This window comes from Hemiscyllium ocellatum, chromosome 24 (assembly GCF_020745735.1).
Source record: "Hemiscyllium ocellatum isolate sHemOce1 chromosome 24, sHemOce1.pat.X.cur, whole genome shotgun sequence".
NCBI lineage: Eukaryota > Metazoa > Chordata > Chondrichthyes > Orectolobiformes > Hemiscylliidae > Hemiscyllium > Hemiscyllium ocellatum.
In genome coordinates this window covers 29308311-29322438 of record NC_083424.1, presented here as the reverse complement: position 1 = coordinate 29322438, position 14128 = coordinate 29308311, and the positions used below count along the sequence as shown (strand labels likewise).

The 14128-nt window shown below is 40.6% G+C and overlaps 1 protein-coding gene across 1 annotated transcript in view; it reads right to left on the bottom strand.

Moving 5' to 3' along the window:
• LOC132827457 (leucine-rich repeat-containing protein 43-like) overlaps positions 1–13914 on the bottom strand; it is a 38220-nt gene extending 24306 nt beyond the window's left edge. Inside the window, exons 1-6 of the mRNA XM_060844144.1 lie at positions 13828–13914; positions 10909–11178; positions 10151–10261; positions 9824–9963; positions 8366–8604; positions 2461–2660 (exon numbers count right to left, since the gene is read on the bottom strand). Coding sequence (XP_060700127.1) covers positions 2461–2660; positions 8366–8604; positions 9824–9963; positions 10151–10261; positions 10909–11178; positions 13828–13914 — 1047 coding nt within the window. The remainder of the gene's footprint in view (positions 1–2460; positions 2661–8365; positions 8605–9823; positions 9964–10150; positions 10262–10908; positions 11179–13827) is intronic.
• Between the last annotated feature and the right edge of the window lie 214 nt (positions 13915–14128).

Here is a 14128-nt window from a genome sequence, read left to right as displayed (position 1 = left end):
TCTCATTTTTAGGTAAGACTAGTGCTGCTCCTGGCTTGCCCTCCTGCATTCCTCATTGAACTGGGGCTCATCCTCTGGCTTAATGGGAATGGTTGAGTGGGGGATATACCAGATGAGAATTGTAGTTGAATACAATTCTGCTGCTGATGAGCCCACAGCATGCCATGGATGCCCAGTTTTGAAATGTTAGATCTCTTCAAAGTGTGCTGGTGGTAATGCCACCCAGCACAATGGAGGGTATCCTCAATGTGAAAACAGGATTTTGTTTGCACAAGTCTGTGTGGTGGTCACTCCTATTGATACAATCACGGATTGATACACCTGCGAAAGGTAAATTGACGAGGATGAGAGCGAGTAGATTTTGGAGTTTGTGAAGGCACTATTTAATGAAGAAGTTTTTGTGGTGTCTAAGGCCAACACTCCTTTTGCAACCAAGACTTCCAAAATGGATTTAAAAACTGGCATCTACCAACAATATAGAAAATTGCTCAAGCATATTCAGTCCATTAAAAACAGGACAAATCTCAACTCAGTAGATTACCAATCGTTAACTCTCAATCATTGGAAAAGTGATGGGAAGTGTCATCCACAGTGTAAGCAAGCAGCATTAATTCATGAGTAACCTGCCCACCAATGCTCATATTGTGTTCTGTCTGGGTCATTCAATTCCAAACCTCATTACAGTCTTGGCAGAAACATGAATTCCAAAAGTGAAGCAATGGCATCAAGGCATCATTCGACTGAGTGTGGCATCAAGATGCCCAAACAAAACGGAAGCCAATGGGAATCATGGGTAAATCTCTCCACTGGAGGGAGTCATATCTGGTACAAAGTAAGATGGCCTGTTTGTCACAGGCCAATCATTTCCAATCAGTGACATCATTGCAGGAATTCCTCATAATATCCTAGAGCTAACCACATTCAGTTACATCATCAATCCTTCCGCCATAAGGTCAGGGGTGGGGGATGTTAACTGATGATTGCACAATTTTCAGTAACATTCACAAATCCTCAGGAACAGTGTGTGTGCCTACGTACTGCAAGACTGAGCTGGACAATGTTCAGGCTTGAGCTGATAAATGGCACATAAAAATTCATTCCACACAAGGTAATAACCATCTCCAAGCAAGAGAGATCTAACCATTTCTCCTTACTATTCAATGACATTAATAACACAGAATCCCTCATCATCCTCGATGGCGACCACTATCCAGAAATATTCCTGTACGAGTGATGTTAACTATCATAGCTACAACAGCAGGTCAGAGGCTGGGAATTCTGTAACAATTCTGGGATTGCTGTCATTTCCTGGCTTCCCAAAGTCTATTTATCAATTATAAGGCATTCCAGGAATGTGACAGAACACTCTGTATTTGTCTGGATGAATGCAACTCCAAAAACACAGAAGGAGCTAAATGCAATTCAAGGCAAAGCAGCCGAATTGATTACTTGATCCTATCCTCTGCATTAAACATTCAACCAGCACACAGTGGTAGCTATGTGTAACATTTCAAAATGCAATGCAGCAACTTACCAAGATTCCCTCGATGAGGGTGGAACCTTTATCACCTAAAAGACTAAGGACAGTGGATGCGTAGGAATACCTCCACATTTCCCTCCAACAATAATTAAAGGCAAAAGTGTTTAAGTGGTACTCAGATTATAAAATATATTATGTAATTGTAAAATTTTTCTGTATACATCTGCATTACTAAAACAAGAAATTAATGGGATATACATACAATTAATTGAATCTTGCCAAGAACAGTGTCCTAATTTGACCAAGATTACAATTTTCACTGCAATATATTCAACCAAGTTATAAAACAAAGAGCTGTGGTTGCTGGAAGTCTGAAACAAAACCAGAAATTGCTGAAACTTCGAGAAGGGTCACTTGAAAATCTTGAAAATTTAACTCTGCTTTCTCACCACAGATGCTGCCAGACCTACTGAGCATATCCAGCAATTTTTGTTTTTGTTTTATTTAATATAGTTCTTTGTTCTCAGTATTTTATATGAGACCATTATTACCTTCAGTCAATATAGAGTCAGAGTCATAAAGGTGTACAGCATGGAAACAAACTCTTCAATCTAACTTGTCCATGCCGACCAAATATCCTAAAATTATCTAGTCCCATTTGCCAGCACCTGGCCATATCCCTCTAAACCCTTCCTATTCATTTACCCATCCAGATGCCTTTTAAATGTTGTAATTGTGCCAGCCTCCACCACTTCCTCTGGCAACTCATTCCATATACGCACCACTCTGCATCAAAAAGTTGCCCCTTACGTTCCTTTTAAATCTTTCTCCTCTCACTCTATACCTATGCCCTCTCGTTTAAATATGACAGTGGATGAGAACCAAACTGTTCTTCTGGACACCTTATCTAGAATTCGAAAAGAACAGATGAAAATTGAAAGAGATGTTTGGTTCCTCCAAAGCAGCAGTCTGTCACTCACCTTGTTTTCTTCGTTGCCTGGTTCATTTAGTTCATTTACTTTGTCAGCACTTTTGGGACTTCCCAGGAACTCATAGGTCACAAAGTAACTGTTATTGACAACTGGAAATTCTGGTGGATGATCCAGGGGGTCGATGGGGTTGGGAATACCTGTAACTTTTCCAATTTCTATTGTTACCTTGGTTTCAGGAGCAATAAAATCTGAAGTAAGACACACAACAGTTGGAAAATAAATAAAGTAAAATGCATTTTCCCAGTTTAAAGACTGAACTCACTATACCTTACATTATTGTAAAAACCACAAATTAAAACAAATGGTTGAATGAATTAGAGAAGTAAAACTGAATAATTCTCAGGTGACTGAGGTAACATTGGGGGAGCACTTTGGGACCAGCGACCCTAATAGCACATGAAGGAATAAATGTAGATTAATTTTTCTACTGCAACTACATTTGGATTTGATCCAAACACTATAACAAAAATATCAATTTGTTTCGTTTCTTCAGATGAAAATTGAACTGTTGAGCATTTCAAATACTTGCATATACAGTACATTTATATACAGTAGCAGTATAAAAATAATTAATGTCTCAGGATGTAATCTGACAGTTTCTGTCTCTCATATTTTTCTTTTCGTCTTGAGTTTTATTTAATCTGTGATACTTCAAGTACCCACCCTTGTAATGAATATGTGCTCTGTTACAGGTTTGTTACGTGCAATAAATGAGCTTCTCCTTTCTAGTCAGGGCAGGCAAGGGCAAAGCAGAGAACAAGGTAAGACTGATAAATTAAACTGCATTTATTTCAATGCAAGAAGCCTAACAGGGAAGGCAGATGAACTCAGGGCATGGTTAGGAACATGGGACTGGGATATCATAGCAATTACAGAAACGTGGCTCAGGGATGGACAGGACTGGCAGCTTAATGTTCCAGGATACAAATGCTATGCAAAGGACAGAAAGTGAGGCAAGAGAGGAGGGGGAGTGGCATTTTTGACAAGGGATAACATTACAGCTGTGCTGAGGGAAGATATTGCCAGAAATACATCCAGGGAAGCTATTTGGGTGGAACTGAGGAATAAGAAAGGAATAATCACCTTATTAGAATTGTATTATAGATCCCCTAATAGTCAGAGTGAAATGGAGAAACAAATTTGTAAGAAGATCTCAGTTATCTCTAAGAATAATAGGGTGGTTATGATTGGGGATTTTAACTTTCCAAACATAGACTGGGGCTGCCATAGTGTTAAGGGTTCAGATGGAGAGGAATTTGTTAAGTGTGTACAAGAAAGGTTTATGATTCAGTATGTGGATGTGCCTACTAGAGAAGGTACAAATCTTGACCTGCTCTTGGGAAATAATGCAGGGCAGTGACTGAGGTGTCAGTGGGGGAGCACTTTGGAGCCAGCGACCATAATTTTATTAGTTTTAAAATAGTGATGGAAAAGGATAGACCATATCTAAAAGTTGAAGTTCTAAATTAGAGACAGGCCAATTTTGAAGATATTAGGCAAGAAATTTCAAAAGCTGACTGGGGTCAGATGTTCACAGGTAAAGGGGTGGCTGGAAAATGGGAAGCCTTCAGAAATGAGATAACGAGAGTCCAGAGAAAGTATATTTCTGTTAGGGTGAAAGGAAAGACTGGTGATTATAGGGAACACTGGATGACTAAAGAAATTGAGGGTTTGGTTAAGAAAAAGAAGGAAGCGTATGTCAGGTATAGACAGGAGAGACTGAGTGAATCCTTAGAAGAGTATAAAGGCAGTAGGAGTAAACTTAAGAGGGAAATCAGGAGAGCAAAAAGGGGACATGTGATAGTGTTGGCAAATAGAGTTAAGGAGAATCCAAAGAGTTTTTACAAATACATTAAGGACAAAAGGTTAACTAGGGAGAAAATATGGCCACTCAAAGATCAGCAAGGCAGTTTTGTTTCGAGCCACAGGAGATGGGGGAAATACTAAATGAGTATTTGGCATCAGTGTATACTGTGAAAAAGGACATGGAAGATATAGAATGTGAGGAAATAGATGGTGACATCTTGAAAAATGTCCAGATTACAGAGGTGGTGGTGCTGGGTGTCTTGAAACGCAGAAAAGTAGATACATTCCCAGGACCTGATCAGGTATACCCTAGAACTCTGTGGGAATCTAGGGAAGTGATTGCTAGGCCTCCTAGTGAGATATTTGTATCATCGATAGTCATAGGTGGGGTGCTGGAAGATGGAGGTTGGTTAATATGGTGCCACTCTTTAAGAAAGGTGATAAGGACAAGCCAGGGTACTATAGATGGTGAGCCTGACTTCGGTGGTGGGCAAGTTGTTGGAAGGAATCCTGAGGGACAGGATGTACATGTATTTGGAAAGGCAAGGACTGATTAGGGATAGTCAACATGGCTTTGTGCATGGAAAATCATGTCTCACAAACTTGATTGAGTTTTTTGAAGAAATAACAAAGAGGAATGATGAGGGCAGAGCAGTAGATGTGATCTATATGGACTTTTGTAAAGCATTTGACAAGGTTCCCCATGGGAGACTGATTAGCAAGGTTAGATCTCACGGAATGCAGGGAGAACTAGCCATTTGGATACAGAACAGGCTCAAAGGTAGAAGACAGAGGGTGGTGGTGGAGAGTTGTTTTTCAGACTGGAGGCCTGTGACCAGTGGAGTGCCACAAGGATCGGTGCCGGGTCCAGTACTTTTCATTATTTGTGTTAAGGATTTGGATGTCCGTGCAAGAGGTCTAGTTAGTAAGTTTGCAGATAACACCAAAATTGGAGGTGTAGTGGACAGCAAAGAGGGTTACCTCAGATTACAATGAGATCTTGATCAGATGGGCCAATGGGCTTAGAAGTGGCAGATAGAGTTCAATTTAAATAAATGTGAGGTGCTGCATTTTGGGAAAGCAAATCTCAGCAGAACTTATATACTTAACAGTAAGGGCTTAGGGAGTGTTGCTGAACAAAGACACCTCAGAATGCAGATTCCTAGCTTCTTGAAAGTGGAGTTGCAGGTAGATAGGGTAGTGAAGAAGGCATTTGGTATAATTTCCTTTATTGGTCAAAGTATTGAGTGCAGGAATTGGGAAGTCATTTGCAGTTGTACAGGACATTGGTTAGGCCATTGTTGGAATATTGCGTGCAACTCTGGTCTCCTTCCTATTGGAAGGATGTTGTGAAACTTGAAAGAGTTCAGAAAAATATTTACAAGGATGATGTCAGGGTTGGAGGATTTGAGCTATAGGGAGAAGCTGAACAGGCTGGAGCTGTTTTCCCTGGGGCGTCGGAGGCTGAGAGGTGACTTTATAGAGGTTTATAAAATCATGAGGGGCATGGATAGGATAAATCGACAAAGTCTTTTCCCTGGGGTGGGGGGAGTCAGAATTCGAGGGCATAGGTTTAGGGTGAGAGGGGAAAGATATTAAAGAGACCGAAGGGGCAATGCAGAGGGTGGTACATGTATGGAATGAGCTGCCAGAGTAAGTGGTGGAGGCTTTTACAATTGCAACATTTGAAAGGCATCTGGTATATGAATAGGAAGGGTTTGGAGGGATATGGGCCGGGTGCTGGCAGGTGGGACTAGATTGGGTTGGGATAGTTGGTCAGCATGGACGAGTTGGACTGAAGGGTCTGTTTCTGTGCTGTACATTTCTATGACTCTCTCCTGTGGACAGTTGCTGAATAGACCTTTTAAGCCTCATTGTGATATAAATGTGTGCCTACCTATTCTGTGCAGATCCTTGGGCAGAATTTCTTGAGTTATTTCCTGCAGGAATGGCTTTATTGAGCCATGGCACTAGCATCCCTCTCCCAGGTACCATGAACAATCAGGGAAGCTGGCGGTTGGGACCATCCTTTGGATTTGTAAATAAAGGCTTCATTTAAAGGAACTGATTCAGGTATCTGAATGACTGCAGGAATTCTTGCTGAGATGAACTAGCAAATGCCCAGGCAAAATAAACCCCCTCCTTACTCTGCCATCTCTTACCATTCCAAGTTCTTGATCTTGATCCTGAACTTTGCCAGCCTCACAAATCAGACTTGGCTGAAATGATTGTGGGCTTTAAGCAGCAGCAGTGTGGTCACCAATATTTGACTCAATGCCCATAAAGAATCAATGACCTCATTATGTCAAGCAAGGTGAATGGTCTCCCCATCTGTCTTGCTTGTTCCTTTCTCTCCAGCATCCTTCTTAAATCTAATCACCGAATTCAATGCTCACACTCAACTGCAATCTATTGCTCCTTTACACCCATTCCTCATAGTATTCCTTCTCAATGTTTCCTATCTATTCTCCATGCTCATTCCACCTCTCTTGCGCACAACTCTCTGCCTTTCACACTGAAAGTGAAGATAGCCAACAACTTCAGGGAGAAGCAGATAAACAGAGTTATAGCTGCAGCCACTGACTCATTAGACCATGCAACGATAAGAAATAGGAACAGGTGTAAGCCATTCAGCCCCTCGAGCCTGCTCCGCCGTTCAATAGGATCGTTTACCACACCCACTTCACAGCCAACATAACCCTTGAATCCCCTACTAATCAAAGTCTATCTATCTCAGTCTTAAATGTACACAAGGACTCTGCCCCCACAGCTCTCTGAGGCAAGGAGTTCCAAACACTCACAACCCCCTGAGAGAATAAATTCCTCTTCATCTCAGACTTAAATTGAGACTCCTTTAATCTGAGATGATGCCCTCTGCACTAGACTCTCCCATGAAGAGAAACATTCTCTCAGCTTTTGCCTTGTCAAACGCCATAAGAATCCTATATTTTTCGATGAGGTCACCTCCCATTCTTCTAAACTCCAGTGAGCAGAGTTCCAACTTGTTTAGTCTTTGCTCATAATAAAATCCCTCCATATCAGGGATCATCCGAGTAAACCCTCTCTGAACTGCCTCCAAATAAATTATATCTTTCCTTAAATAAGGAGATCAAACTGCTCACAGTACTCCAGATGTGGTCTCACCAGCACCTTGTACAGTTGCAGTAAGACTTCCCAATTCCTGTACTCCAATCCCTTAAACAAGGGTCAACATTCCATTAGCTTTCCTGACTACTTGGTGCACTGTGCTAGCTTTCTGTGTTTCATGTACAAGTATCCCATGTCCCTTTGTGTTACAGCTTTCTGGAGTTTTTCTCCATTTAAATAATATTATGTTTCTTTGTTCTCCCTTCCAAATGAACAGCTTCACATTTTCCTACTTAATACTCCAATTTACCAACTTTTTGCCTATTTACTTAACCTATTAATATCTTTGTAAATTGTTGGTATCCCTTCCACAACCTGCTTTTTCACCTACTTTTGTGTTGTCTGGAGGCTTGGCTATAGAACATTCACTTCCTTGCTCCAAGTCATTAATGTATTGTAAACAGTTGTGGTCCCAACAGTGATCCTGGTGAAACCTCATTGGTCACAGGTCACCAACTTTTATCCCCACTCGCTGTTTCCTACCAATAGGCCAATTCCCTATTCTTGCCAGTATACTACCTCAAACACTGTGGGTTCTTATTTTATGATTTAACATTTTGAGAGGTATCTTGTCGAATACCTTCTGGAAGTCCCAATACAACACATCTGCTGGGTCTCCTCAATCCACTCTGGTAGAGATTTCTTTGAAAACCTCTAACAAATTAGTTAGACACAATTTCCCTTTCATAAATCCATGCTGACTCTGCTTGATTAAATAACATTTTTTCAAATGTGCTGTTATTGCATCCTCAATAATTGATTCCAATACTAATCCATCAATAGATGTTAGGCTAATCGGCCTAGAGTTACCCACTTTTTGCCTCCCTCTCTCTTGAATAGGGGGCGTCACATTAGCAGTTTTCCAATCCTTTGATACTTCTCCAAATTCAATGATGTTTGGAAACTTACAATCAAGGTTTCATATACTTAAAATGCTTACCTTGATGTGAAGCAATACCCTTAAAATGATGTCTTTCATCAAGGGATATCAAAACGTCATCTAGCGAAACAAGGTTCTGCAGAATGTCTATTGTAAAACCCCGGTAATACGGAAAAAGAGCCAATGGATTTCCAAGGAGAATAAAGTTCTTCAGGTTTGGCAGGGAAGAGAGAGAAGTTACAATATCCCGCAGATTGATAAAGTCATTGAAACTCAAGTCGAGGGATATTAAATTAGGCCTATTTTACAAAAAGATCAAGAAGGTATTAGTACTGAAAAATGCTGAAAGCATCCAGATCCTCTTAACAAGTGCTAACATATATAAAATATCAAGGAACACACTGAAATAACTCAACAGAGGCCGGGATCCCATCGCCAAGCCACCCTTTATTTCCATGCGAAGAGTCCTTGACACTATTCCAACTCCCTCAGAACCAGCTCTTAGAGTGAACAGAACCTCAGATACTTCTGTTCTTATCTGTCAGCCAAGACTCCCTGATTGGACCAGATTAACAGTCCCCATCAAGGGACTCATATTAGATTAGATTCCCTACAGTGTGGAAACAGGCCCTTCGGCCCAACCAGTCCACCAACCCTCTGAAGAGTAACTCACCCAGACCCATTTCCCTCTGACTAATGTACCTAACACTGTGGGCAATTTAGCATGGCCAATTCACCTGACCTGCATATCTTTGGACTGTGGGAGGAAACCGGAGCACCCGGAGGAAACCCACACATACATGGGAGAATGTGCAAACTCCACACGGACAGTCGCCTGAGGCTGGAATTGAACCTGGGACCCTGGTGCTGTGAGGCAGCAGTGCTAACCACTGCGCCACTGTGCTGCCCCTTCGATGAGGTCCACCTGGCTGACCACATTACAATTACCACACACATTAAGTAATCCTCACACAAATCTTACAGATGAAATCTGAACCTTTTTTACTGGTGAGTTTACATTTATTTTCTGTGGTTGGATTCAGACAGATCATTCTGGCCCCTTTTCCCACACTGCTCTCATGTTCTGGTGCTTCCTCTTCTTTCCAAATGCTGTTGTTGTGCTGCCCTCCCACTAGTACTCTCCCTCGCAGGCCAGCTCTACAACCACTCACTGTGCTTAACTGGAAAGTGAAATTGGAGGTGGCCTGGTAACTGGATGGCTCCTGCAAGAATGTGCTGGAGGGGGGCCCTGCTAATACAAGGGGGCCAGAAATGGTCCTGACCCATGAAAATGCCAAGAAGATTTTCACCCATCTCACCAACTTGCAGAGTCTCAGACCATTAAGTGCTTCACCCCAGCTGCCCACAAAGATCAGTTGTATATGGCCCTTGATCTCTCCACACAGTTCTTCAGAAGGCCATTGAATGGATGGCAACCTGTTCCTGTCATATGTAAAGAGTAGTACATCCCACCTTCTTTTATTACAAATCAAGCAGAACCAGACTTAGTACACTTACCAGAACATGCTTGAGAGATATCTGCTGTCAGAGGGCAGTGAAAGCTTGTTGTATGACAACCCAAGGTATTGCAACATTGGTGGTGGACTGGAGCTCAGTTGTTGCAAAGAGGAAATCTCATTGGAGCAGAGCTCAAGAATCTTAAACAGGGTAAAAGAACAAAGACTGTATTCCAAACGTGGCACTCGCTGATGTTAAATTTCATTTTCCACAAATAGAGCAAAATAATTGTTCATAAAGCTATTGCTTACAAAAACTAAAAACAGCACTCACACAAAATTATTATTATAAGAGAGAATTTGTGAATGTTCCACTCTTCAGTTTTACCTTTAGCTTTCTCGGAAGATTTGCTGAGTTTAACGAGGTGATTTTATTGACACTTAATATAAGTTCTTCCAGATTCTGAAATTTCAACATTTGCTTGTCAACCTCACAGATCTACAGAAGAAAAAATAAAAGCATGATGTACAATTGTTTATTCATTATAATTAGTGTTGAATTGGGGAGGCTGCGTTACTCTTGCTAATTATTTGCATACTTATATTTAGAAGTCTGACAACTTTGTGGCTGCATTCAAGCTTGCTATTAGCTGCTCAAATAAAAGCAAATTACAGCAGAACCTCAATTATCTGAAAGAGATGGACGGGGAGCATTTTGTCCGAATAATTGATCATTTGGTTAATTGATCTGATTGTAAACAAGTAGTAATTTACGAGTGCTGGTTATTGAACATTTCACGGTTATTTGGCAATACACTCCATCATGCTGTTTAACCGATAACTGAATGCTGAGTTGCCTAAACCTAATGCCATTTTTACAGGACCTTGAGATTTTGTTCAGATAATCTGAAATTCAGATATTTGGTGTTCAGATAATTGAGGTTGTACTGTACTGTGGATGCTGGAGATCTGAAATAAAAACAGAAAGTGCAGGAGAGATTCAGCAGATCTGCCGGAATTGGTGCAGTTTCTCTGGAGCTGTGATGACAATGAAAGATTAGTTCATTCCATTTTGAGCTATTTATTAAAGTAAAATAAGCAGATATTCCCAGTGCCCACATAAACAGAATAAAGTAACTTGCTCACCTGCTTATTAACAAGTCTTAAAGATTGTAAATAGGAACAAAGGAAGTGCTCATTTATGAGAGATGGTGAAGTGATTGCCAGTTCCTTTAGATGTTGGGTCTCTGGGGTCACATTTTCTGTTTTCCACGGTGATTGCTCACACGTCAGGTACTCTTTCAAGGCCTCAGGCTCTTCCTCATTTACATCTTTGCCCTTTATCTTTTCCTTCTGTCCATGACCCTTCAGTAATTTGAAACTTTTAGCCTTTTTTGTTGAATGCCTTGAACTGTTCTACAAATGAAATCCAGTAAAGATTTGTAACATGATATTCCTTATGTTGATCTTGATATTGTTACAGTAAATGTTTAGGATATTACATGTGTGTAAGAGCTTGGAGCTGACTTTGTACATGCATTAAAAATTTGATGAATTTTTTAGAGAATTAATGAATAAATATAATCTTGGCCAGCAGTATGATTACAAGCTCTTGAAACAGTCCCTTCTCTGCTACAATGCGGATCTTCTAACATAGATTTGGTACTGAATCTTCCTGTGTACTGGGCAAGATCTGACCTGCACACTTTCACAACTCAAACTGCACACTCAACTCACTTATGACTTCACATGCCATTTTTGCCTTTTCACACCAGGGTTGTCAGTGGGTCACAGTGGCGTGTGTAAGGAGGTCAAGTTCAGAGGCAAGCTGGTTAGAAAGCCAACCTCTGCCCTTCTAACAGTGTTTAAAGGCCACCTAAACCTCATCCCTCTATTTCCTTGCCTATTCACAACTCCCTTCCGTTCAAATTGTCCTCCATAAATTCTCTATGCCTCCTTGGATTCCCTATGCTATTTCTATGCCTCCATCATAAGACTCTGTCATGCTGCTTCTGTGGTGCTCATGTATCCTCCATGTCCTCTCAGGTTACCTATGACACTTCTATTCCCTCAGATAGCTTCAATACTAACTCATACAATATCATTAAGTGGGATGGTCTGTTAGGTTTCCAGATATGATAACTTATTTGGTATTCTGTTTTCTGTTCCTTGTGTTTCATTCAATAATCTTGTCAATAAATTCTGTTTTGTTTAACACTAAGTGGTTTGACTAGCTGACTCTCTCTTGGAATACCCACTTTACACCTGCTAAAAACAACGAGAAAAGCTAGGGACTGGGCTACCTTCTTGAAAGTTTTTGAGGGGGTCTGGACTGGTCCATAACAGACGAATGAAATGCCTGCTGCGTTGAGATCTTTGAAGCACTGTGCAGCACTAATGCTGCCCACTTATGTCTCAGTAATAAGACTATTCACTGCAGAGGAAAGGATAAATGCCTGATTCGATTTCAAAACAGAATATCTGTCAATTGATGACAAAGTTAGCTAGATTTTTCAAATGTCAAAGCTGAGCTTATTTTCTTATCAGTTAGAGCCATTTACATCACAGTTGAAAAGATGACAGCACTGGCTGCTATGGTATTTTGATAATACTTTCATTGGGAAAGCATTGTAGTGCATGTGAAAACATACAGTAGGCTGGTCAAAGTAAGAGCCAAATTAATTTTAATGGGCAAATCCTTATGATGAGTCACTGCATTAAAAGTATATCTAGGTTGCAATACATGGGGAAGGTAGTGGTATTATCACTGGATTTGTTGTCCAAACATGCAGACTATGATCTGTGGTTCAAATCTAGCCAACAGCAGGTGATGGAATCTGAACTCACTCCAAATCTGGAATTGAAAGTGATCCCATCTGGTTTACAAATGTCTTTTAGGGAAGGAAAACTACTTTTCTTACCTGAGCTAGCTTACATGTGACACCAGATAACAGCAATCGGATTTAGGTGCAAATGCAAAAAAAAGTTTCAAAAAGTAAATTGAACCATGCAGATGTCTTAGCATTGATTAAGGCACTGAGAACAAGAATGACAAACCTCAGCCCTCTGGATCCTACAATGTCCTCCTGACAAACATATGGGGCTAGTACCAAAATTGTTTCACAAACTAGTCAAACAACAGCTTGACATAGACATACACATGGAATCATATCTTACAGACAATGTCCTAGACACCACCACCATCATCTCTAGATATGCCCTGTCCCACCGACCTGATGGACCCACAAAGATGGTGACAGTGATATACAGTCAGGAGGGAATTGTTAACTTGGAAATATATCACTGTCCCTTCATGTCACTGGGTCAAAATCCTGGAATTCCCTCTAATAACATTGTGGGTGAACCTACACTGAATGGATTTCAGCAGTTCAGGAAGACATTCACCACCACCTTCACAAGGGCAAGTAGGGACGAACAATAAATGCTGGTCCAACCATCTATGCCCAAGCCCCTTAATGATTTTTATAAGGTCAGCATAATAATATTGGCATTTGAAGATATGAAAATATTATTATACTTATTTTCAGAATGTCCCAGACTCTAGACGAGACTTCTGTTTCCTTCATGAATTCTCAAACCTAATGTGCTTTTAATGGGCTTCCAAAATCCCTGCACCATCGATGTAAACAGTTTTCATTCCCCATTTACATCGGGACTCAACATCATGAGGGTAAGTGCACTTTTTACACACTAGGGACTCCCAAACGTGAAAAAGGACAGAGCGACCGCACAGGGTCATGAATGCAGAGGTGGATTAGATTTCGTCAAAACAAACTTAAGTGCTGGCCATCTCTGCACTTCAGCGTGCCTCTGGAGGTTACATCTCCACATCTCTGCATTTCACACTTTGATCTTTTGTTATCTTACACCTGGCATTGTTGCAGTTTAAAAATACACACGTTTTATTTTCTGTCATTAGGATAAAACTAAAGCACCTAGCTGGCTACACAATGAAATTGTGCCAAGTATAATCTAATTGTACTTGAACAATTTTTCAGCTTAGTTTTAAAATATTTTGACTAGAATAGATTGGTTATTCCTTACCCAACTCCCAGTACCACAGGGAAAGTCATTCAAACACAGTGACTGAATCTGTTGCTGGAAAGCTTTGAAAGCTGTAACAGTGTTCATTTCTAAATGAACTTCGAGAAGCTGATTTTCTGGGTGTTAATGTCATGCAATGACCATATGATCTCAAGTGTAGAGCTCCAGATATGGTAGATATAGATACAGTATGTGGATATACACAGGTCAGCAAGAATAAATCTGTAATTAAAAGAATTGCTTTTCCAAATATGCCCAAGTGCCATATTGTTTGTGAGTGAGGTTTAGTAACAAATCATTC